At 41.8% G+C, this 26317-nt stretch overlaps 1 protein-coding gene across 1 annotated transcript; it reads left to right on the forward strand.

Annotated features, from left to right (window-relative positions):
• The first annotated feature begins 1691 nt into the window (after positions 1-1691).
• On the forward strand, positions 1692-22131 carry ifrd1 (interferon-related developmental regulator 1). The gene is made up of 12 exons (XM_084050226.1): positions 1692-1916; positions 6136-6234; positions 7050-7131; positions 9043-9167; positions 14565-14722; positions 15244-15294; positions 16562-16740; positions 17942-18050; positions 18584-18718; positions 20245-20373; positions 21024-21119; positions 21587-22131. Exons 1-12 carry the CDS (start codon positions 1889-1891, stop codon positions 21671-21673), a joined length of 1278 nt encoding a protein of 425 aa, XP_083906352.1. The 5' UTR covers positions 1692-1888; the 3' UTR covers positions 21674-22131.
• Positions 22132-26317: the final 4186 nt, after the last annotated feature.

Here is a 26317-nt window from a genome sequence, read left to right on the forward strand (position 1 = left end):
CACAGGAGTATACAGGTGAGTCAAGGACCAAACCAAGATAAATAAGAATGCAAATTAAAAACAATAATGAGCTTGGATACTATATCTACACTGGATCTCTGAAGGAGTGAATATAGGCTATAGTCACTGTACCTATCACTGTAAAATGTCACAAAGTGGCTCAACTTCCCCTTTATCACATCAGCTATTTGTGGAACTCAGGCTATATAAAAAAATAACTATATAAAAACCCTGAACTATTACAATTATAAAAAGTATTATATATATATATTTTGGGGATATTCTTTTGAAGTTCCGAAACATATATATATTTTTTTAATTAGATCTTCTTTTTTGTATTATTATTATAATTGCTTTAAACTTTTTTTTGTGGTAAATTTACTCACGACCCATAAAATTGGCCCCCTGCAGCTTTTGTTTGGGAACCTAACAGTACAGAGAGTATTGTTGCCATATTTTGTTAGAGAAATAAGCAACCAGGTCTAGGAAAACAAGCCCAAAAGAAGCAACTTACCATAGGACACATGAGCCCTTTAAACCTATATGCATCGGTTATTTGAAAATAGCCGATCTACAAGAACAACTCTTGCAATTGAATGTGGAATATTTTAGAAGCAACTTTACAGAAAAATAAGCCCAAAGTCGCTTATAATAAGCGGACATGGCAACACTGTCCTGTGTGTCGTCAGCGGTCGTCACCAGAGCACTCTGGTCGTCACCGAGGTGGAAAGACTGGTGACGCGAGGTTAGGTCGTCACATACATAGATAATATCTATGGTCACATACCACACGCACGCAGCATGTTTAGTTTACATCACGATGCGTAACCAGCGCGTTGATTGGTCCGCGTTGCCGGGAAAACCTCCCATGTGACCCGCCCCCTGTCAGTATTAGTGTTGCCATGTCCATTTATTATAAGCGACTTTGGGCTTATTTTTCTGTAAAGTTGCTTGTAAAAAATTGGTAGTTGCGGCGGGTTGCAGTTTTTTGGGCTTGATTCCAAAGTGTACTTGCTTTTAGGCTTGCTTCCAAAAAAATATTATTATTTAAACCAGTGGTTTTCAAATATTTTCATGAAAGTAATTTGTGCCGGGAATGACAAATAACTTAAAGGGGAAATCCACCCATTTTCAATATTTAACTATGTCATTAATATAGCATAAAGGAGTTGTGTGGAAATAAGAAAAAAGTTCCCCCCTTTCTGTGTTGCCTTGAACTGGAGGATTGATTTTGGGTTTAACATTGCAAATTACAACATGATGACTCATCGTGTTGTAATTTGCCATGTTAAACCCAAAATCAATCTTCCAGTTCAAGGCAATACAGAAAGGGGGGAACTTTTTTCTTATTTCGACACAACTCCTTTATGCTATATTAATGACATAGTTAAATATTGAAAATGGGTGGATTTCCCCTTTAAATATACAAAGATATTGCTGACGTATTTATCAATGTTATATATATATATTTTTTTAAGTTTAGCTGATCTGCAAGCTTTCAACACGTTTTTTATTTTTACGATTTTGCAACAAATGATTACGATTATCTCAAATAATTGCGATAATTGCGATTAGACGATTATGTAATAATTGTGACAGGCCTACCTTTGGGCTTGTTTTCCTAGACCTGGTTGCTTGCTTCTCTCACAGAATGTGGCAACGCCGGTCAGTATAAGTACCCAGCGCAGCAACACAGCACTGTTTGATGAGGGAAAATGTATCGTCTCGCACCACACTCTTTTTCCAGGATCGCTTTCAACTCCTTTCTGTCCACCGTGCCACGGGAACATTTCCACTTTCTGAGACCATACAATAAAGGCTGCGAGTGTATTGGCTGATTTTAGATCAACACGCTTCGTATCTAAAGAAATTCTGCAACGGAAAAAAAATGCCGAGATCTAAGAAGAAGAACAGGGGTAAGCAAAGCGGAGGCGAGGCAACCGGGTTGTTTTGGGCCTAGATGATGAAAGTTAGCCAGCTGCATCATGGGTAATGTAGCCATTTGAGTGTTGCCGGGGCCATTGGCTCGAATGCAAAGTGGTTGTTTAAAGAACTACAGATGGAAAACTGTCAGGCCTGTCATCTCATGGACTAGAAAAAGCCCAGGTGGCTGCATTTGCGAGCCGGGTTGTTTTGGCCTTAACGCTGGAGTCGGCATTTGCATCATATGGGAGTTGTAGTCATTGGAGTGTTGCCGTGGCTATTGGCTCCCGCAGAAAGTGGTCGTTTAAAGAACTACAGATGCTCAGGCCTGTGATGGACCAGGAAAAGCCCAGGTGGCTCTGCTACCGTGACATTAAGACAAAGAATTCGATAGACTTGTTGTCACCGTGTGTTTTGAACACTTAACCTTTGTTGTGACGACGATTATTTTTGTTTAGATGCAAATTAAGTAGTCCGCTAGTGTTAACTACCGCTAACGACCGCGAGCTATCGCTAACATGCGCTGGGTTTGACGTTGCGGCTGAGTTCTTGGAATAAAGGTGGTAATGTGAACTGATCGCTTTGAGTGATTACTATATACATAATTAAACCGGCTGAAGAAGACGTGGCGCGTAATGTCAGGATGGCGCCATTGAATACCAAAACGCTCGCCCCAAAACACAGTCGCCCCGGGGCATATCCGCCGACCTCGGTCGCCACCCGGTATATAGGCTCTATGCACAGCAGCCATATCGCTAAAACATTCACAGGTGTTACCAATGATACTAATAATGAAGGCTCTCTTCCATTCTGGTCAAACAGAAAAGAGTCAGGGTGCTGAGATTGTTTATGTTGGCTCACTGGAAGTGGAAACACTCTGCTACACCAGTGGGACTAACATTTGGGTCCGGGGACCCTCATGGTTCCTTAGGGGGTTTCCAAATGGCTCCTTATGGGTGTGTAACTCTGAGAGGGTCCATTTGGTTCCATTTGGACACTCAGAGTTATGGGGGTCGTGGAAATTGAAAAGTCTGAGAACCACTGTGCTACACTAAATGGAACAGAGCCTTCATTAGTATCATTGGTAACACCTGTAAAGGAAGTGATAATATGGCTGCTGTGCATAGAGCCGATTCCTAAACGTAACCTCCTAAACTATGCCTAAAAACCTAACCTTAGGTTTATTCTTAAACATAACCTCGGTTAACTATGTCTAAATCTAACCTCATTCCGAAACCTAACCTCAGTAAACTACGCCTAAACAAACCTAACCTTATTCCTAAACGTAACCTGTGATTGATTGAATACTTTATTAAGTTTACAAAGACAGGCACAGGGAAGTACAGTTCAATACGAGGTCTGTTAAGATTATTTAAACTCAAGAAAGCACTATGGCTTGTGTACATTGGGGTCCTTAGTACTCAATTCATCAAAACATTTAATGACAGACAAATATACACGAAAATAAAAATATATACTGTCAAAATAAGTCTGTAAACTATGCCTAAACGTAACCCTTTTCTTTTCTTCCGGTCTGAATAGCCTCGAGCGATGGCTATCTCGTTGTATAACATCCATATAGGATGTCATGTCATCCTACTTGAACAACGTTGCGATGTTCATAATGCATGTTCGGTGAATCTGGGAGAGTCTGGTTGGTTGTCAAAGGGTTCATAGCAGTTATTTGAGGACGCCATGCTTATTCAGGCCAGATAAGGCGGTGCCTGGCCGGTTCTGATCTGAGATCAGTGTTGGCAGATTGTTTTGAGAGAAATAAGTCATATCCATGAAAACAAGCCCAGAAGAAGTGACTTTATGCCACATGAGCATTTTAATACATTATATACATCAGCTATTTGAAAACAGTAGATATACAAGCTCACAATGCGTCTACACGTTGTGAGCTTGTAGATCTGCTATTTTCTAAAACTCTTGAAATAAAATGTGGCATCTTTTTTGAAACATTCTAACAAATGCTCCCTGGCACAAAACATCTATGAAAATATTTTAGAACCTCTGGACTGGTTTAAAAACATTGTGAAACAAGCCTAAACAAGCAAGTACACTTTAGAAGCAAGCCCAAATAACTGCAACTAACCAGTATTTACAAGCAACTTTACAGACAAAGAAGCCCAAGGTCGCTTATAATAAGCAGACATGGATGGCAACACTGTCTGAGATCAGCGGTTTTGTTTTCTGTTGTTTTGAAGGATGAAGTCCACGTCAACAACATGCTGCAACATTCCAACCGCATGACAACCCATCTATCATTAGCCACATGTACAAGGGTGAAGATTAAAAAAAAGGCTTTGACGTCATTGTTAGATAGGAAGGAGGTATTCTACATTTTAGGCAGTGGTGGAAAGGAACTAAGTAGTAATATTTACTCAAGTACTGTGCTTAAGTAAAAGTTTTAGGTATTTTTACTTTACTGGAGTATTTCCAGTTTTGTATACTTTTACTTCTACAATTATTTGAAAACTTAAGTTACTGGTCACTTTGTAGATTTGGATTATTAACAAAACTTACATTAACCACTTCAGCCCTATATTCATCTCAGCCATTTGAAAATGGCAGATCTACAAGCTCACAATGCACAGAGCTTGTAGATCTGCTATTTTCAAAGGATTTGCATACATGTCGATACATTTGAAAAGTTTTGAAATGGGACATTCTGTATAATGTATACTTTTTTTGGTACTTTAAGTACATTTTGATACCAATACTTTTGTACATTTTGAATTCTGGACTTTTATGTATTTCTACATTGCAGTATTGATACTTTTACTTAACTAAAACACTGTACTTATACCACCACTGCGTTTAGGCTACTATAATTTCTGGTTAATCCTGACTGCTCTTGAGTGGCATTTACTGGTTATAAAACAATTCACATGTCAAATCACCCTGTCATTTTATAATGGTGGCTTTTTCAGCTGATTCAGTGTCACATTCTAGTCAGTAGAGTTGACAACGTTCCATATTTATTATAATCATAATTGGCTACCAGCAACAACTAAAACAAATAAGCACCGGACAAATAAAATGGCTAACAAAAAGTGTCACAGTGCTCAATCTGGTATCTTGTCTTTTTTTCATGTGAAATTCAGGATGTGACATGATGGCTCAACCATGTTGTGACTTGTGTGGCGTGGCTGTCTGTGAACCATATTCGTCTCGTCGTCTCCAAATGCAGGAATGCACTACACGTCCTCGGTGTTGAAATGTATCCATTGTGTATACTGTTTTGGAGTTAAATTATTTAATTGCATGGCCTGGTGGAGGTTGGCTGTTGTCCATCCAACTCTGGGTAATTGTGCTTTTCTTTACCACAGTGGATTCTCAACCTTTTCAGGCTGTGACCCCCCCCCCAAAATAATCATAATTGAACTGGGGACCCCCTACCCTGACAAGCACTTGGAAATGTAGTTGAGGCATTACATTTTTTTTTTTAGGTATTAAAAAGATCTTAGAAGTCCTTAAGTTGTCACGTAACTGTCATCTGGGGACCTGGTGGTTCTCAACCTGGGGGTCCCGACCCACAGGTTGAGAACCACTGGTTTAACACGTCGGCAGAAGACTCTGGGGTGCCCTTGACCCAGGTGAAGGGACAGAGTGTTATTTTGTTTCCCTAGAAGTGTGGAAAGTACAGACAAGGAAACACATGGAAAAAGAGCAAGGAAAAGATAAGCCATCTCACCTTGCGTCATCTGTTGGCACAGGTGGTACTGGTTATATAACGTCTCCTCCTGTATAGCACATAATGTGGGATACTGATTTGACTAGAATGAAATCATTTTTATCTGTGGCACGTCCAATTAAAAAATGGTTTCATGGCCGTAACCGCCAAAAAGTTGGCGTCAGTGTTCTGTCCATGTACAATAATTTCACTGTCTGCAACATTGCTACCTGGCAGTTCTAGATTAGATTAGATCAGTGGTTCTCAATTAAAGTGGGGTCCAGGGACCCTCAGTGTTCCTTCAGGTGGTTGCAAATGGACCCTTACAGGTCTGTAACTCATAGTGTACTAATGGAACCAAATTTCCTTCCATTTGTACACTCATTAAGTGGCGTCTTTTTCTTATAGAACCTCTGGGGATTAGATGCACAATGAACTGCCCTCCCAGCCATGGCTAAAATAGCTCATTTGCGAGCTTGTAGATCAGCTATTTTGGAAATGTTTTGAAAAATAATTGTTTTGTTTTTCTCCAGGGGCGCATGGAGCTGTGCAGCCTTTCAGTGACGAGGATGCCTCCATTGAGACCCTCAGCCATACCGGCAGCTTCAGTGACGCAAGTGTGGCAGATGAAGGTATGTAGGGGTGTGTGTGTGTGTACACGTGTAGGCCTGTCACAATGATTACGTAATCCCCCAATCGCAATAATTTGAGGTATTGGAAATTAATTATTTTGCATAATTGTCGCTATTATTTGTATAACAATAATCAAAAATGTCATGATTATGACAGCCCTGTGTTCTTGTGTTGGTAAATGCTGTGTAATCTAAAAATGTCATGATTGTGACAGCCCTGTGTTCACGTGTTGGTAAATGCTGTGTAATCTTATGTTTGAACTGGTGTGGGTGTGACTGTGTACACGTGTTGGTATGTACTCTTTAGTCTTCAGTCTCTATGCTGGAACTAGAATGCCCATGTACTTCTATGCAGGCGTGCGTGCGCGCGCATGTCTGTTAGGGCTGCACAATGGCATTACAGCATTGATCACCATCTACGCTTGTGCAATAGTGACATTGCAATTTGCAAAGGAGAGCAAAGGGAAGTTGGGCCAGTCTGTACTAAAACAGACTGGCCCACACCCCCCGCCCTCCCAATTTCAATTCATTTACACTGTATTCTTTCTGTGTAAATGTATCTTGGTTCAAGTAGTCTCAAATATTTATGTTGGGATATACGGTTTTATTTGTTACTTGTTATAAATGTCATTTATCTGATTGAGGGGACGTTCTGGAAAATGAATTATACTTACATTTATTGAGATCCGTGGTTGTTTTGAAGGCCATGGGGTGGCCTTCAATAAATTCCACGAGGGGTTCCCTACCCTGCTTTTGAGACTAGGAAGTCATTTAATATATCGTGTAGTGTCTCATATGTGTGTGTATGTGTTCAGGGGGCGAGTCAGCTGAGGATACGGCCCAGGAGGATTTCCAGTACAAGCTGAAGGGGTTCATAGACAGCACGGTGGATAAGAGGTAACACTCAAATTACTCCTTTTCCCCCCTTTAAAAAAAAAGTAGTTTAATAAGACCATAATATTGGCTGATATTGTCTCATATGGACATAAAGTCTGGAACCCAAAAAAACACAGTACATTTACACAGTAAAACTCTGAGTGTTGACAGTTGATTTAACTAAAGTGTACAAATATAACGAAATGGACCCCGTAGAGTTGCAAATGGATAAATGAACCCGTTTACTGTGTACCCTCAAGTGTGTGCTATAATATGACATCATGGCATTTAATTTATTGTCGTCGCTGCTGTAAGGCTAAAGTTTGACCTCGAGGGTTCCATAAAAATCAGCTGATATTGATTAGCTGTCTCTCAACACAGGCTGTAGAGGTAGACCCCAGAGTAAATCACTTGACAAATGCTAATGCCTTTTCAGGGCGCGCCCCGCCCCAAAATGATCATATTTGAACTGGGGACCCTCCACCCTGACGAGCACTTGGAATTGTAGGAGTTGATTAGTTTGACTCTGTTCCAAAGATAAATATTGTGAAAATAGCCAATCTACAAGCTCTAGGCGTTGTGAGCTTGTAGATATGCTGGTTTCACATTTTTTGCCTCTTTTTTTTAGATAATATTTGACTATGCTTGCCAATTCTTTAGTTTGTTGGTTACCTTTGATGTAGTAATGGTCTTATTATTGGTTTATTCTTTTATTTGAGAGGTATTAAAAAGGTCTTTAAAAGTCCTTCAATTGTCACTTTAGAAATGTGCAGATACCCTGTATACACTTATAGTGTATGTTGCTTTTGTTTACTGTTGAGTGAAAAAACAATGTTGCACATTAAGCTAATCATCTGGGGACCCCCTAAAATAATTTGCGGACCCCCCCTGGAGGTCCCGACCCCCAGTTTGGGAACCACTGATATACTATAAAGCTGAAACATACTCCACGGTAAGAATGAGCCCGGCTTAAACCAATACCCACGTGTCTCATAGATTGGAGCTGGAGCTCATATTTCATATTTTATCAATGTGACAGCAACACAATGGGACTTTTCCACTGGCCTGGGACGGCACAGTGGGACTTTTCCACTGGCCTGGGACGTGGTCATGTGTCCGTATCGGAACACTGTGACGGCGTGCAGCCAAAACAAATAACAAAAGACCAGGACAGGCTGTTCTTATCCCGAGCTATCGGCCCTGTGCTGACAACAGCGTCATAACACGGCAGTCACACGGTGGCTAATTGGTCTCCCGTGTGGGTAGGGGAAAAGAACGACTGCTTCCAGTGACATTTCATGGTCCCATAAGCCATTTCAGCGTTTTGTTTCCAATTAGAGCACTGTTGCCCAAACACTGGGTCGGGACCTATTATTCGGTCGCGGACACATTTTTGTGGGTCCCATGTATAATATCCCTGTCCCATGCTCACAAGCGTTTTGAGCTTGTAGTTCAGCTATTTTCCCAAGTTAGTGTCCCGGGGAAACATCAAATTTGAGGAACCACTGAATTAACACCGGAACCACTGAATTAGAGGACATTGTTGTTTTCTTAAAGAAATAAGGCGGTATTCTTTCAGTGACTGCTACAAAACTCGCTCTCAATGGGGGGGGGGGGTCTGGGACCCCAGGGGTCCTTGAGGGGGTTCAAATGTAATCAAATGGATCCTTAAGGTCCATTTAGCATGAAATGAGTATCTGTGGCCTAATGCATATCAAACTTAGGTGTCCTTGAAATTGAGTCACTGTGCAATTGCTGAGAGGGGACGGTGCACTGTCACGCATCAGTTCTATGCACGTGCAAGGTGTTATGTTGGTCTTATAGATGGTGATTTGAACCATTTTATCACCACCAGGTTCTCTTTAAGAGAACCTGTTATCTGTGACACTACAATGGCAATATTGAGCATTTTTCTACTTATTCCCCCCCCAGTGCTAAAACCAGACAGGGGGCGCTAGATGGACTGAGGACTGCCATGGCTACGCGCATCCTGTACGAGTTCATTACCGAGAGGAGGATGACCATCACAGACAGCATTGAGCGCTGCCTCAAGAAAGGTACGTAGTAGAGTTGACATTCAAAGCTTTTTTTTTGGGCTGTCAAAGCTTCTGGACCAAAAATCGATTTCGAGTTGCAGGCTAGACTGTATAATGCAAGACAAATTATTTAAAGATGATTTAGAATAATACGTTATATGATAGACTGTAATCCAGCTGCGTTACATCATTACAGTAAACGACCTTGTTGTTTATGTTGACGTCAGTCAACACGTGGATTTACCCCTTTTAATTCTAAACCTTGTTGATATTCGAAAAGCTGCAGATAGCGTTGGCCAGCCTAGCTTTTAACCAAAGACCAGTGTACTAGTCTGGAAGATAAGAGGGAAGAGGGAAAAAACAACGTATCACAAGGCTTTGAAGGGGCGCAGATCTACATGCTCTCAACATGTGCTGCAACACGTTGCGGCCTTGTAGATTGGCTATTTTGAAAAAGAAAAAAAAAACACCACTTGCATCACTTTAAACCTGCCGGACAAGTTATTTTTGTCATGTCATTATTGCTGGCACTAAAGTGGCACAAGTGTTTAAACCACTGAAGTGTTCTGATGTTGGACTATCATATCCAGGTACCACTGTGCAGTCACTGCAGTAGATCATTGACAGTGTGAAGTACTACTGTTCAGGTGGACAAACAACATAGGTGACCAATCTTGCACTTAATTCTTGTTTGTTCTGTCCACCTGGGAACATATTGAGTCATAGCCCTAGAATGAGATTGTGCATGTGATATTTAGAATATGTGATATTCCATACATTCCATATAAGTTTGATGTATTATTATACACACAGCACTCTCATGCTTTTCCAAGGAGGGAGGGTCCTCTCGTTGGCATTCTTATTTGTAGCACTGCGTGTCTATTCACCCAATAATTCATTGCTGAGACTTGGAGTCAGCTCTGCATCTAGTTTAATAATATCCATCACGTATTTAGTAAAATATCTCATTTTTCACAAGATTCACACGGGACCGTATTCTCTGCACTCGAGGGGCCGCGTTGACGGCAGCACTGAACATAAATGAACTTCCTTCAATGAGCACATGCGTATGGGACACACTAAATGAGGGGGTGTTGCGATTGGTGCGGGGTAATTAATCACACCTGTCAATTAGTGGCTGCCAAATATTCTCAGCGCCGGATCTGCTCTGCTGCTGCTGCTCGGAGGGCTCGCCTGCCCTGCTGATCCGTGGCTCTGCGTCCTGCCTCTTCTCGGGCTTTGTGAGGAGGGACTGTGGTGGATGTGTGGATATAAACGGCGCCCCCAGGTTGGCTTGTGCGGCGGTCTCGTCTTTCATTTATCTCTGGCTTCTGCGACGGCGAGCACTGTTGTTGTTGCCGGCGTCCTCGTGTTGGCATGCTAGTTCAGATGGCACGCTAATCTCGTTGCTCTACTGTGCTACATAGCCTGTCGAATTGCGAGGCCTCCAGCCTCTGCCCTGCTTCTCGGCCACGGATTGAACAGTTTCTGTACCTCGGATTCGGCCCGTTCTCCGTTTCCCCTCGTCGCCTCCTCGGCTGTTGCTGTTGGATTACAGTTCTCCTCTTCCTGCTCCAGTACGGCGCATGGTTGGTCGCACAAAACACAACTCAAAACATTCTGTGGTTGTTTTGTTTTCATTTCATTGTTTATGCTACATGCTTCATTGAACGTTGTGCATAATATTCTGTGGCTGTTTTTGTTTTTGTTTTCATTGTATTGTGTATGCCCTGTGGTGAAATGTTTAACATGTTGCCTTGCAATATGTTGGCTGTGTTGATTGTCTCGTTGGGCATGGGTCTCATGTCACTGGACACTCTCCATCTGGGTAACACCACTTCTTTGCCACACTCGAATCTAAATACTGCTGGTAAAACACGCGTTACATCCGGATTTCTGGAAAATGTACTTTGGCCACAAAGACCATGTAAACGTGTTTCTCTGAATTGCTTTTCTCAGCCTGCTTTGGATATGGTGATTCTTGGATTATGGCGCGATCCCTGTTGTACTGCTCACTCTTGCATGTCTTCCTCCAGAGCCCCTGGTGTTGTTTCAGTGTTTAGGAGAACATCAACAAGGTTGTTGATTTTACTAATGCTGTTTATCTCAGGTAATGTACACATTAACCCTGGACCGGACCCCCTCTTTGAGGCCCTACCAATGTTGTCTACCCCCCATGATTTTAGCTGTAGACATGGCTTAGGTTTCCTCCACTTTAATGCTAGAAGCCTGGTGCCTAAATTGCCCACTTTTCGTTGTTGGTTTGAAACAGCCAAGCCTGATGTGGTCGCGGTTTCAGAAACCTGGTTAAAACCTGGCACTACTGATAATGTGGTTCGTGTGCCTGGCTATAACATCTATAGAACCGATCGTAAAGGCAGATGTGGGGGAGTTGCTCTGTACATCTCTGATAGATTTCAAGGGTCTGTTCTTCATTCTGTAACTATACCTAGGCAGTTTGAATTTTTAGCCGTCCAGATAGTTGTGGCTAACTCTCCTTTGACTATTATCTGCTGTTACAGGCCTCCTTCTGCATCTAGTGAAGCTATGGGAAATCTAGTAGACTTAATTTCCAAGTGTACTAGTTCCGAGATTGCCCTTCTCGCTGATCTGAATTGGGATTGGTTGACTGATAAATCTGCTAGTTTTAAACAGCAATGTGATTCCCTAAATTTAACACAGATCATCCATAGCCCCACTAGATTAAACCCTGCCAGACCGGATGGTGACACTTTGATTGATATTATTCTAACAAATGCACCGCACAAATATGCCTCAATTGGTGTGTTTGCAAATGACTTGAGTGACCACTGTGCTATTGCATGTGTCAGAAACACTAAGCTGCCCAAAACCAAAGGCCTGACTGTCATCAGGCGCTGCTTTAAACACTTCTCTGATCAAGCCTTTCTTCATGATTTGGCCGCAGTTGACTGGTTTCGCATGTCCTTAATTCCATCAATGGATGAGGCCTTTCGGTTCTTTCACGAACAGTTTCTCTACCTGATGAATAAACATGCACCTCTCAAAAAAATCAGAATTAAGAACCGTGCAAATCCCTGGTTCTCTAGGGACCTGGCTGATCTGATTCATGAAAGAAATAGACAATGGTCACTTGCAAGAAAGTCTAATTCAAGTCATGATTGGCTTCTGTTTCGTGTCTTGAGAAATAAATGTACGGTCCTCACCAGGAAGTTAAGATCGGAACATTATTTATCTCTCACTACTGATACCTCTAGCAATCATTGTACCTTCTGGAGAGTAGTCAAATCCCTGCAACAGAAAGGAGCAGCAGGCCCCCCGCCTAAGATTCGGGTGGGCGAGTCCTTTATTACTGATAAAAAAATCATGTCAAATGCTTTCAATTCGCATTTTAAAAGGGCGGGGCACATTTTTGATGAGCAAATTGCCAATGCTCCTCATCAAGACGCCCATGATGATAATGTTGACTCATCTGTTGTTTCTGTTTCTGTTTTTGACTTTTCTCCCATCCTGGTATCGGATGTTCTACACGCCCTGTCTACCTTAGACCCTAAAAAATCTGCAGGCCCAGACGGCCTTGACCCTTTTTTCCTAAAATTATCATCGGCTATCATTGCTCAACCTGTCACTGATATGTTCAATATCTCCTTAGCCACTCAAAGTCTACCTGAAGAGTGGAAACAAGCAAATGTTTCCCCTCTTCTCAAGGCTGGCGATCCTTGTGATGTAAACAATTACAGGCCCATTTCTAACCTTTCCACCTTGGCAAAGATCTTAGAGGGCCAAGTATCAAATCAGGTAAAGGTTTTTCTTGATTCATACTCTATTTTGAACCCCATGCAGTCAGGTTTTAGAGCAAAACATAGCACTGTAACGGCATGCCTTAATGTTATCGATGACATCAGGGCAGCCCTGGGTAAGAAATCTTTTTGTGCGGCCTTATTCATTGATTTGAGTAAGGCCTTCGATACCGTGGATCCTCACGTACTGCTCAAGGTCCTTTCTAAAGCTGGTTTTTGCCAAAATGTGCTTGGTTGGTTCAAAAACTATTTAGTTGGCCGCACACAGTGTGTCAAATTTGGTGATACCATTTCTGATTCCATCACCCTTGAGAAAGGAGTCCCCCAAGGTTCCATTCTTGGCCCATTGCTTTTTCTCTTGTATGTCAATCATATTTGTAGTCAATCTAAGCATTGTAAGTATCATATGTATGCCGATGACACAATTCTGTACTCTTGTGCTCCTTCTTTTGATGTAGCAGTTTCAAACTTGGCCTCAGATTTTGTCTCATTGCAGCATGAATTGGTAAATAGCAAATTGCTATTAAACGGCCAAAAAACCAAGGCCATGCTATTTACTCCAAATAGAGCTGACATTATCCCCCCAAATATCACCACCTTGGAAGGAGTAACCATCGAATGGGTGGTGCTTTACAAATATCTGGGAATTTGGTTGGATAACAAGTTAAACTTCAATCATCACATTGAAGCGTTGATTAAGAAGTTAAAATTCACAGTAAGCTTCTTTTATAGAATGAAGTCCTGTTTTTCTTTTGCTTCAAGGAAAAGGCTGGTCACTGGCCTGTTTATGTCGCAACTCGACTATGGCGACATTGTGTATCGATTCGCCTGTCCCTCAATATTGGGTAGACTTGATCCCCTTTATCATGCTGCGTTGAGGTTCATTACCAGCTCCACCTATAGGACACATCATTGTATTCTGTATTCCCTAGTAGGGTGGTCCTCCTTAGCATCTCGCAGGTTGCTACATTGGTACACTTTTATATATAAAGCCATTCTTGGAAATTCCCCCTCGTACATTTGTTCAAAATTTAATCTTGTCCAAAATTCGCTTAACCTCAGATCGAATGCCTGGATGCGCTATGTCGTACCCACTACTAAATCTGAGGCAGGGAAAAAAAAACTTGCGTTTTTTGGGCCTTGGTCATGGAACGATCTACAGACCAGATTAAAATTGGCTTCATTGATCCCTCTAGTGTCTTTTAAGAGGATTGCCATGGGCACATTCTCCAACCATTGCTCCTGCTTTGACAAGTAGCAATTGCTGTGATCTTAGTCTTATATTAGTTTATTAGTTTTATGATGTATTGTTGTTATTAGTATTTTAAATAGTCTGTATTGGTGCTATTGGTAGTAGGTCTTTGGTATTACGGATGTCATGTTTGTCTTTGTTTTGTTATGTCCTGTATTGTCGTTACTGGCAGAGCTGTGTAACATTTTATTTGCCTCTTCTCTTGGCCAGGGCACACTTGTAAAAGAGACACTAGTCTCAATGTGATTTCTCTGGTGAAATAAAGGTTAAATAAATAAAAAAATAAAATTATAAAATGGGGACTATGAACCAAGACTATGTAAGCAAATTGTCATCTATCCTACCTAAATGGTAGTCCTGCAATTAGTTTTATCCTTTCACCAACAGGTAAAGGTGAGGAGCAACGTGCAGCTGCTTCCCTGGCCTGTCTCCTGTGCATCCAGTTGGGGTCGGGTATCGAGAGCGAGGAGGTGTTCAAGAGCCTCAAACCACTCTTCAAAACCATCCTGGCAGACAGCTCAGCTAACATCCAAGCCAGACAAACGGTGAGCAGTTACGTCCACTGCTCTCTGACCGTGCCTCCTGGAGGTCCTGTGGAACATGGCTGCCTTGTGTATAGCATATTCTGGGCCGTCCACACCAATTATATTATAACTATATTAATCACCACAGTCGTCGTTATAGTTGTAGTGGGGTACTCTGCCGTCCACTTGACTTGGAACGATTTTTCAAACTATCTTTGGTGTGGGCTGACCATAAGGCATGGCATGTTAATTTCTAAAGCACATTTAAGGCAATTCAAAGCTTTACGCAAGACATTTTGACTTACAAAATAAGTACATGGGACATTTAGACATACTAAAGAACCAAGTGTAAAAGAACATATGAATACAATACAAAATGGTTATTAAAGTCTCAATAGAATAGAAAAAAGAATACGCTTAAAATTAAAGAATACATTTATGGTGCACTGTGCTGGTGGACATCTACTTCCCACAGGCCAATGATTGACCAGTTTGCAGAAGAATGCCATACACTGAAACAAATATTTTGTTTTTTGTACTAGGTTGCCACAAGTTTGGGCCTGTGCACGTTGGTTGCAGAAGACGACGTCTTGGTAAGTTTGTTGTCCTTTCCTCTCGCTGTTGTTTATATTCCATGGACTCAAGGGAATGAAGCAGCAACTCTAATACTGCGATGATGTTTGCCAGCTTGACGGTTGCTGCCATTATTGGTCGTGACTTTGTACCTTGCCCGGTCTTTAACATTTACAGTGTAAATGGTACCCCTGGGAAACGTCAGTCTTTATAGAACTGGGAAAATGGCCAGCGCCTGTTAAAGACCGAAGGCCATATTGCTGAAATATGTTCATTGTGGCTGTTCAGGCCAGAAGACGTCTTTCAGTTGATTCATTTGTATTTAGTTCACTGCCCGATCTTCCCAGTGCCTTGAAACGTTGGTCTTTTCCAAAAATGGAAGTGGGGGGAGGAGGAAAGACAGTGCGGACACCCTTCCAATGCTTTAAAGAACTTTTTCCCAAGACACAAGAAACCTTGAGCATAGTCTGAAGATTTAGGTGGAAGTAATCGGAGAACTATAGTGGAAAAAAATGTATCCTCCACACAGATGAAGGATTGACAAAGTTTTATTGAAAGATCATGATCAAACGGAATAGACTGGCTTGCTAGACCAGTCCTCTCTCCATGCGGGGGCCAAATGGGCCCCATGAGCTCAAGCTTCCTGAGGTGTCGTCTTCGACACCCCTTTATACCCCAAGATGCTATTCTATAAAAGGATATGTGCTAAACAAGTGACAGTACAGTAATGCTGACTGGTTAAGTTGAGAACGTCCATGTTAAGACGTGCAGGCTTGTTACTCTTATGGACATCAATGGTATTGCTGGATCAGCCAAAACGGAGAACAGTGTAGTAGAAATAGCCTTTGGAACAGTTGTGGAATGACAGCTGGTAAAAGACCCCTGCTGTGAAGCTAACACTCTATGGTCGAAATACAATTAAATAGAATATAAATGTTTGAGATTGGCATTCTAAAATTCCTTTTACAGAACATGTCAAGCATTTGTGGAATGAAATCAGACAAGCTCAGTGTCCTCTTTTAAAAACAGATTTTTATGTCCGTTTCTTTCATCCTTCAATTTCTATGCTATGACAAATAGACAAGAAAATGCCTCTTAGATCTTATTTTCATTGTCTCTTCCATGTTCTATTTCTTTATACTTTAGACAGTTTTTTGGTTTGAAGTGTGAAGCACTTTGTAAACCTGTCTTTGAAAAGTGCTGGGTAAATAGTGTTTCATTTTAGCAGGCATACCTATGTGCATTTCAAAACTCCCGTTGCATCATCCATGTCTACTTTTCCTCCAGGACGTGTGCGGGACCATGGAGTGCTTTGAGAGTCTGTTCACCCGCTCCTATGTGAGGGCGGACGGTACTCGTCCCTCAGTCAGCCCCCCGACCAGCCAGCTCCACACCAACGCTCTGCTCTCCTGGGCTCTGCTGCTTACCATCTGCACTGCCAGCCAGCTCAAAGACATCCTCCACAAGTAAGACCTGTAGGGCTGCAATTATCCATTATTTTCTTGGCGATTATTCTATGGATCACTTTTTCGATTAACCCATTAAGACCTGAGGCCGATTCTACAAATGCCTTCTTAATCAGTAGTTCTCACACTTTCAAGATTTTTCAAAAATAGCAGATGTACAAGCTTGCAGCACAACGTCATGCACTGTAGATCTGCTATTTTTGAGTGGCCAGTGCAGAAATCTAAAATGTCAGACGCTTTCCCGGTTTTAATAGGTTAAACTAATAATCGAGACTTCTTAATTATTATAGATCTTCAGGAATAGTGAAGATCAATGTGATTGAAACATCACATTGGCAATAAACAAAAGAACATGGAGCATATTGCCAATGCGCAGACTTAACTTTTTTTTCTCTACGTTAGGCCCCTCCTGTTTTTGCTCACAGAAAATAGCAGATCTAAAATCTCATACCGCCATGAAACATCCTCACAGTAGAAACGTAGGATTCAGGCGAAGTGACCCTTTACATACTTAGAAGATTGCTCAGCGTTTCTAAGTCGGTGACCCTCCAAAGACATCCTCAACAAATACAAAAAATGCTGACTGGTATAGCTGCTAAGTACACTGTGAACACACACACACCCTGTAGCCCACCACCAAGGTTTCCCTAAAGACGACGAATAAATACTGACTAAAGCTTTCTAGCCACAAAATGTGTACTCTTCTGTTAACCCCGATCTTGCATAAGCAAACACAGCCGTGGAATACTTATGTATGCGTATCATAACTCAGCCCCCTAGAATAGTTCATAAAATGACTTTACACACTTGTGGGCCAAAGATGGCTTCAGCAATGTGTTTGCATTGATGTGCTAGAAACTCCTGTATACTAAATGAAATGAGGAAAACGTGATTTGATTCTGAGTGGGAAGCTTGATTAAATCGTGTTTTTCTTACAGCAGTAACTCTCAAAGTGGGGTCTGGGAGGCCCTTGAGCGGGCTCCAGGGGGTCCCCAGCTAAATTGTTTGAGAGAGCATCAAAATAAATTTGACCTTAAAACCCTATTCAATCTTGAAAATAATGTTCTAAGGGGGGTCCCTAGCACAGTATCTTTTCAGGTGGGGGTCTGCGAGCAGATGCATTTCAATTTGAGGGTCCTTGACTTGAAAAAGTTTGAGAACCACTGTCTTACAAGAGTATTTTTGTATTTGTGTCGTGCAGACACCTGTCCAAACTGCCTGGCCTGCTGGAGAGTGACGACGTCAACATGAGGATCGCCGCTGGAGAGACCATCGCCCTGCTGTTTGAACTGGCCAGAGACATGAACCCTGTGAGTTAACACACACGGTCGCACCGTTGAAACCCTTCCGTCAAGATATGAAACCTGGAAAATGTATCTTCATGTTTCAACTAGTACAAGCTTGCCATGCAAGAGTAACATTTTTCATGGGAACTAGTTAAGTCTGTCTGTGGGTCTTTATAAATTCTTGAAAAAACTATTAACAAGCGCTTGTGATTAAATTATTTCATTGGATCATAAGTAATGTTTTCCATTTCCTGAAAAATAACAGTTTTGGACATACTATTTGTTTCCTTTCCACCCGACAGTGACAACATGTTTTGTCTGTTTCAGCATGTAGACTTTATCGTTGGGGACAACCCCACAATTCATAGTTCATTTGACTTTGCAGTATCATTAATTCAACGCTCATTCCTTCTGTCCATTGGTAAATCTGTACACCTGCGACTCTTCCTCCCCTTGGTGGCAAGACTTGCTTTCTAATAGCGTTTGTCTTCGGAATGGCTTCACTCCTGTCATGGTCATCAGGGTGTCTCTCTTCTCTGCCTCCCTCCCTCCTCTAGGAATTTGAGTTTAATGACTGGGACGCACTGTGTGACAAGCTGACCGCACTGGCTACAGACTGCAACAAACACAGAGCCAAGACTGACAAGAGGAAGCAGCGCTCTGTGTTCAGGGACGTCCTTAAGGCCGTGGAGGTGAGCGTTTACATTTTCAACATTAACCCGTTGAGACCTGAAGGCGATTCTACACGTCTCCTAAATCCCAACAGTTTTCTGAAAAACGTTTCTATATCAGTGGTGCTCAATCTTTTTCATGTCAAGGACCCCCAAAATGATATGTATTTGGCGGCGGACCCCCATCAAAATATGTTGTTCCAGGGACCCCCAGAAGCAAAGATTTGAGTTAAAAATGTTCGCTTTAAAAATATATATATTCAAAGATTTGCACACATTTTCACGATTTTTCAAAAATAGCAGATCTACAAGCTTGTATATCTGCTATTTTTGAATAGCCCAAAGTGTAAAATAATGCTTTTTAGCTCAAATCTAAAAATGACACCGTTCCAGGTCTTAATGGGTTAAATCACTTGACCCCTATATATTTAGCTGACTGGAGCCCCCCAGGGCTCTATCCTTGGCTCCCGCATTTCAAAATAGCCGACCTACAAGCTCCCAATGCATAACAATGTGTTGAGCTTGTAGATATGTCTTTCAGAGTGTTTGCCCCAGAATGGGGTTCATGTCGGTAATCCCTATTTTAGACTTCTCAAATGATGATGTTGCATGGTGAAAATGGCAGATCTAAAAGCTCATGTTGAATGTTTGCTTCTATAATAACATGCCCACGGGACGCCAGGTTGAAAGTGGTTAACCCCTCTATTTTTCTATTATTAGTGGGAAAGCTGAATGATTTTAGTGTTTTTCTATGGTCAGGATGTGTTGAGTCATTACTGGTCAGTGCTCGGTGTCCCAATCAATCTTATCACCTGTGTATTTGCACATAACAATAACGCTCTTCCAGTTTCACACACATACTACGCGCAGTGTGGCAGGAAATCTAGAAATATTAATCAACATAGACATATGAAATGCAATTTACAATAGCGGGTTAAGCTTATGCTTCTGTCAGACTCAATTAAAGCAACTTGGGAGAAGAGCGTCTGCCGTCTGCCAAACGTGATTAAAATGTAAATTGCTTCAGGAACTGTACAGCATGTATCAAAGCTACGGCAGTGGAAAAGTGCTAATCAGCACACTTGTCTTGAGTGAACGTCATTTAGCGTTGAGTTGAATTTCCCTGATATTCATCCCAGCCTGACATATCCTGATGTTGATTTTTTGGAGAGTGCTAGACCAGATTACTGATGATGAATTTTCAACGATTTGATTAAAGTTACTAATTGAGAATATTTAACTTACAAGCAAAACAATGATTACAAATGTTTTGATAGAGAAAAAATACTCCCTATATTCAACATCTTTCAAATATAGCTGGTCTATAAGCTCACAATGCGAAGTGTGTGCTTGTAGATTTGCTATTTTGGGGGAAGCCATGTTCAATGTCGTTGAAATTGGGACCCATTGGCTGCATAATTGCGATACCGATGTCATCAAAAAAGTCCAATAATGGTCGATATTTCGGCCATACCGATACCCAGATCCATTGAGACTTTGATTTATTTTCTTAGCCTCCCTCTGATGTATCTGTAATGTACCCACAGGAAGGTCAGTTCCAGTCAGAGACGATTCGTTTTGGGACGGAGCGCATGGCCATCGACAGCTGGGTCAGGAAGAGAACCTACGATGCCTTCAGAGAATTTGTGGGCGCCGGGATGAACTATCACCTACAGGTACAGCAGGCTCTGTTCACCCGGCAGAAATGTCATATTATTTGAGATAACCGCGCTTACATTGCTTAAGCGTCAGAATCGTATAAATTCATCTGTTGATAAATGAATTTACAAATATTTTAAAAAATGGCAGAAATATCAGATCTACTAGCTCATGGTGTGAGTTTGCAGGTCGGCTATTTCCCCTTTTTTATTTGAAGTATAAAATTATGGTGGCCAATTTTGGCCACCATCGGTTTATTATTGGCACCGTCATTGTATATTGAAGTTATTTGTCATGTCAGCCCTGTGCAATTTTTTGTTTACAAAGCGCTATAAATGTAATTTGTATTTATACATTCCCCAATGTTCAATACCAAAAACACAATTAAATTGTTAATTGCAATTATTTGTTTGACAATGATTAAGGAAAATGTATTTCATGATTGTGACAACCCTAATTTAAAAACACAATTAAATTGTTAATTGCAATTATTTGTTTGACAATGATTAAGGAAAATGTATTTCATGATTGTGACAACCCTAATTTAAATCCATTTCAAGTATTGGAATGTGTCCCAATTAAGCTCTATTTGGGGGTTTGTATGTACAGTATATAGGAAAAATGTTATTCTCAATTTCTTGTTTTCCTCTCATTCCACCTCTCCCAGGCCAATGAGTTCATCAGAGATGTGTTTGAGCTGGGACCACCGATGCTGGTCGACTCGGCCACACTGAAAGCCATGAAGATCTCTCGCTTTGAAAGGGTACGTCCTCACCTCCAGTTCCTCTGCACAGAAAATGTCTAGCCATTTCAAGCCCGCCTTTTCTTTCTTCCCCTCAACATCAAATATCTTCACAGAAAATAGGCCATCTACAAGCTCACGCGTCTGCGACATTTTGAGCGTGTAGAGCGGCTATTTTCAGCAAATGTTCCCCCAGAATAGGGATGCTAGGGTTGCAAGTGGATAATACTCAAGGGATAAAGTTGTCCATTGAGTATTTATCTGTTTTTTTTAAGGGGCTTTGTGCCAAAGGGAGCTCTTATTTGGCAGAAATTGCATTGTTTGGGATGTTTTCATTGTCTGCAAAGGCAATTAAAGTTTCTTTAAAAAAAAAAATTATCGACGCGTATTCCCAGGGTGGATTTGTATAGTGTGACTGATCATTAGGTGACTGTGACAAAAATACTGACTAGTATTTTATTTTCTCTCTCTCTCTCCTGCCCTCGCAGCATCTTTACAACTCTGCAGCGTTCAAGGCGCGGACCAAGGCTAGGAACAAGTTCCGAGACAAGAGGAGTGACGTGGGCGAATTTTAATGGCTTTGTTTTCTGTTCCATTTCTTTCATAGTACAGTAACGTTTCAATAACATTCCTACGTTTTATCTAAGCCTACCAGAATGTCACTGTGTTACGTTAATTTATACAGATTATTCAGACCTTGGTGTTGTAAATACATAATTACATTTGTGTGAATATCCATGCGTCCTTTTGAACATTTTTGCTACCATGTTTCTTTTGTTTTTTCCTGTACTATTTTGAGTTGGTAATGGTAACGGTTACTAATATAAGTTAAGCATTGTATGGTTTGTTCTTGTACCATATTATTGTAAGAAGTTAATATTATTGAGTTGTTTTTTTGACACATTAAGGTGTTGTGTTACGCTATCTTAGCCCAGAGGACATAGGATTAGAAGCTTGCCAACTATACTGTGTGGTGTTTAGTACTGGGAGGCGTGAAGAACTTTAAATAAACATTTACCGCCATAAAGCATGACACTCGTTGCATTTCTTCACATCATGCATCATGTGCTTTTCTATCCTTATTGGTCTATTCTGAGCTAGTCTCACATAGCCAGACTTCCAGAGATCTCTAGCTAGGCAGAGATGTCAAATTGGCTGTATCTGCGAGACTTAATTGTGAGCTTGACTGTATTCAGTTTGTAAGCAGTCTGCAGCTTGACTTTCAGTTTAGCTTAAACTCAAACCACACGTGTCTTCTCCTCTGCGTCATCAGCGCCCATACCCTAGGTGGGGTTGGCGAAAGGGCCTACTCTGTGTGGAGTTTGCATGTTCTCCCCGTGTCTCCTAATAACGTGTTCCTTCCACGCGCTACGTCCAACCAGGGAAACTCCCCCCTGTCAGATGATAAGAAGGTCAGTTGGCTCTCATGCATTGAAGGAGGCATGAGCTCGGCCCTGGGCTCCCTAGGCTGGTGGGGGGTTTGTAGCGCCCAGGATCACTTTGAAAATTGGCACCGGGTGATAAAAAAAAAGGGTTACAAAATCGTGGGATAAAAAATGTAATAAAAAAAAGAACTCAAACCACAAACTGCAAGTTATATAAAATGGACAGTGGTAATTCTCTGAAACCACCTGCACTGATGTGTTTGTCCCAGCCCGCCCACACATTTATGAACCCTGTTTGATGCTCATTGTCACATGACTCATGACACCATTTCTACCTAATTTGGTAAAAGGAAAAAAATGATATCCGATGCAAAGTGTTTGTGAAGGGGTGTAGGGGTGGATCATGTCCTGAAGGTCAGGAGATGATGTGACCTTGACTGCCTTGTAGGTCGTCAACAGTGCTTTGAACTGTATGAACAAGGCACTGAAACCCTAACTGCTGCAACCCTAACTGCTGCAGATAACCTTACATAGAATGTTACACATAATCGGGTAGTGGAACTATCAGTTTATAAAAAAAAAATTGACATTTTATGCTTGTGGCCGATGCCACTGTCCAGGGCAACAGAATGAATTCAACAGTTATAATCGGTCACCAACACCAGCCACAAGCTATGGAGTGTACGGGTTAGCTCCAAAAAAACCTCTACATTCCGTTTCTGGACGGTAGGGATGTACAAGCTCACGTGAGCTTGTAGATCCTAGTTTGCATATTTAAATATACAATTTCAGAAAATTTGTAATACGATAAATCATTGTCTTCATGTAAGTAATCAACTAATGAAGTTTCATTATGATAACTCTTTTTAAAATGTTGTCATTTTTTCACCTGTCATGTACGTATGGGGAAAATAACAAAATGTGTGATAACTATGAAAAAGCTGCTCCTGTGGAAAGGTTATCATATATTTATTTACTCGTATTGACCCTATGAACAATTTAAAATAGGTTTGGTTTTGCCCACTCTTTCGGTAATCATTGCTCAATTTTCGGGCTCTGGCTCATGGACTATAGGGGTTAAACTGTTTTTTTTGCAACACTAATCTGGAACGCCGTCAAGGACCCCACTTTGAGAACCACTGCCCTAGAAGATGTACGGAGCAGCCCAAAATATACCTATATATATATGCTAGCCTGTTTTATACCCCGGGGTATAAAACAGGCTAGCCCACTTTAACCCAGAGTATAGTTTGGCCGGGTGTATATGTTGGCCTTTTACACCTGGCCACGGCAGCAATTATAGAACGGCTGATTCCCAACAAATTTCCCCTGACAAATCCCCCTGAGTGAGTAGACAGCGCATCTTAAAAGACCCCCTCTGGGAGGGTTTATGAATGCATGTGTGCCTGGTGTTGAAACTATTCCGAGAGCACCGCAGGAAAAAAAAATAAGAATGCGTTCCGCGTCAACAACATGCATCTTGTGCCGGGGTGTCCGTTCCCACGGGCCTCCCCGCTCAACCAGGTTCCACTTTTATAGAGCACTAAAAGAAATACTACACAGCAGCAGGAACAGTGAATGCCACGCTGTGGAGATAAACCCGTCGTCTGGCCGCAAACAATGCCATCAATAATGTTGGCGTTTGCCCCTAGTGTTTGCCGTGCAAGCACGTCGGCCCGTGATCGATCTGGCCTTTCTGTGCTCTCATACCTCGGTTGAAACTATATTACCTGGTGGTACTAGCGCAGAATGCAAATTTTCAAGCCCCCTTTCCATCTTGGGACGGTTCTTACTGTCTATGGCTTGGTTCTTGCTTGGAGAGCCCCATGACATACAATTTACAATTGTCTTTGAACTTGAACTACTGCTGCATTCAGGGACAAATATTGTCTCCAGACTTTAAGTATACCGTAGGCCAGTAGTTCAGAAAGTGAGGCCCAGAGACCCCCAGGGGTCCTTGAGGAGTTACGGGTCTGTAACTCAGAGAGTGTACAAATGGAACCAAATGGACCTGTGACGGTGGCCAGGTTGTCACATGTAACTTGCCACTTCTTTTTAGAATGCTGACACTCTTTACTTTGTCTCAATAATAAATAAATAACAATACACATTAAACTCACAACAATAAAATATCAGTTGCACGGTAAAGTGCGGGGTGCGTAATTACTGTGAGAATAATACTGTTTGTTAGGTACTGCAAGACTACGCCACCTTTTTATTTAAGAGGTAGGGTCCTCTGTAACACTCTTTCTTAGGCTATTCACAGGTTCGAGTTTACCCAGGTAAGTACAATACTTTTAAATGAGAACAACACTTCAACACATATCCCTTGGAGAAAGCTGGACGGAAACAGGTTTGTATAAAAAGGTAATCTATTTTATTAAGCTAATACAGTGGCGTCTATAAGCCATAAAATATTGAAAAGCATAAACAAAATATAACACTAATTCTAAAACCTCAACCTCCTAATGCGCCCACTAACTAACTAAAATACAGGAATACAGACAATCACCAAACACTAAAAACAGACAGGGCTTGTGCAAACTATAGCAAATAAATAATGAATTTAGCGTTAAAGTGCCAACTATTACTGAAGCAGTAAAGTGCCAAGTGCCAATTCAATTGCTATATGTCATATACTCATCACGGTTCAATGCAAAAGGTGGGAATGTCCTTATATGGGGTTTAACTGGAGCGGGGGTTTAGGCCAGGAATCACTGTCTCTTCTTGTCTTCGTGCGTATTGCCTGCAATCATAGAAACTAGAACCAGTTCATCTGTTCAGGTATATTTCACATATGAGGTTTAGGACCGTGGGTTTATAAAGGTAACGTTGCATAGAAGGACACTTACTCGCCCGCCAGACTGTACGTCTGGCTTTGAGGGTGTGAAGCGCGCAACGTTATCGCCACTGGACCTCTCCTCCGTTCCTTGGTTCGTCTGTCTGTCCTCCCCGTCTCTGCTGCTACTGCGCCGTCTGCTCACCGTCCGCTGCTGGTGGCTTGGTACGTGCCGCGATCACTGTATTCCCCACCTCTGCTCCGTGGTATGTCTGCTCCTCCTGTGCACAACCGTCCCTTCTGGCTGTCACTTCCACACTGCCCTGTATGCCTGTCTCTCTGCTGTCCAAGTGGCTCGCGCTCACTTTTGAATAAGGTGGGCCACACCCTACTCCGCCCTCATTCGCTCTGCCACCAGCGTGACCTGGGGACATTGGCCGTCCGCTGTCACATATTTGGCGTAGCGCGGCAGGACTGGGTAGAGAACAACACAAAATCCCTAAGAGAAACTGTATTGAAATTTTGCTGTTTTGCTGCTTTTTGTTTTGTTTTGTTTGGTTGAATCAAGAAAGTAATGATGATGATGCCAGTGTATCCAGGGGCACCGTGGCTACCTAAGTTTTCGGGCATAGAAGGTGAGGAGAAATACAGGGAATGGAGAGAACAGATTAAAGGATTATTGGGCACTCAGGATTTAACAGAGGAGAAAAAAGTTGCTTTTGTAGTACAGACCCTTACTGAGGAAGCTAAGCGACAAATTAGTGTAATTGACAAGGAAGATCGCAATACAGTGGCCAAAGTCTTTAAATGTTTAGACACGTTGTATAAAACATCTGTTTCTGCTTCCCAAGCTCGTGCCTTGTTCTATGGCTGTGCGCAACGCGCAGGCGAAAGTGTGCAGGCTTATATTTTGAGGCTTAGAGAGTTGTTCTGCGGGCTGCGGCGGCTCGACCCAGACACCGCTCCCTCCGATGCCATTCTGCGAGAGCAGTTACTTGTAGGACTGTCTGAAGGCCCTCTGGGTCAAGCCTTAAGAATATATGCCCGTCGAAACC

This window comes from Gymnoscopelus microlampas, assembly GCF_963454915.1.
Source record: "Gymnoscopelus microlampas genome assembly, chromosome: 23".
Taxonomy (NCBI): Eukaryota; Metazoa; Chordata; class Actinopteri; order Myctophiformes; family Myctophidae; genus Gymnoscopelus; species Gymnoscopelus microlampas.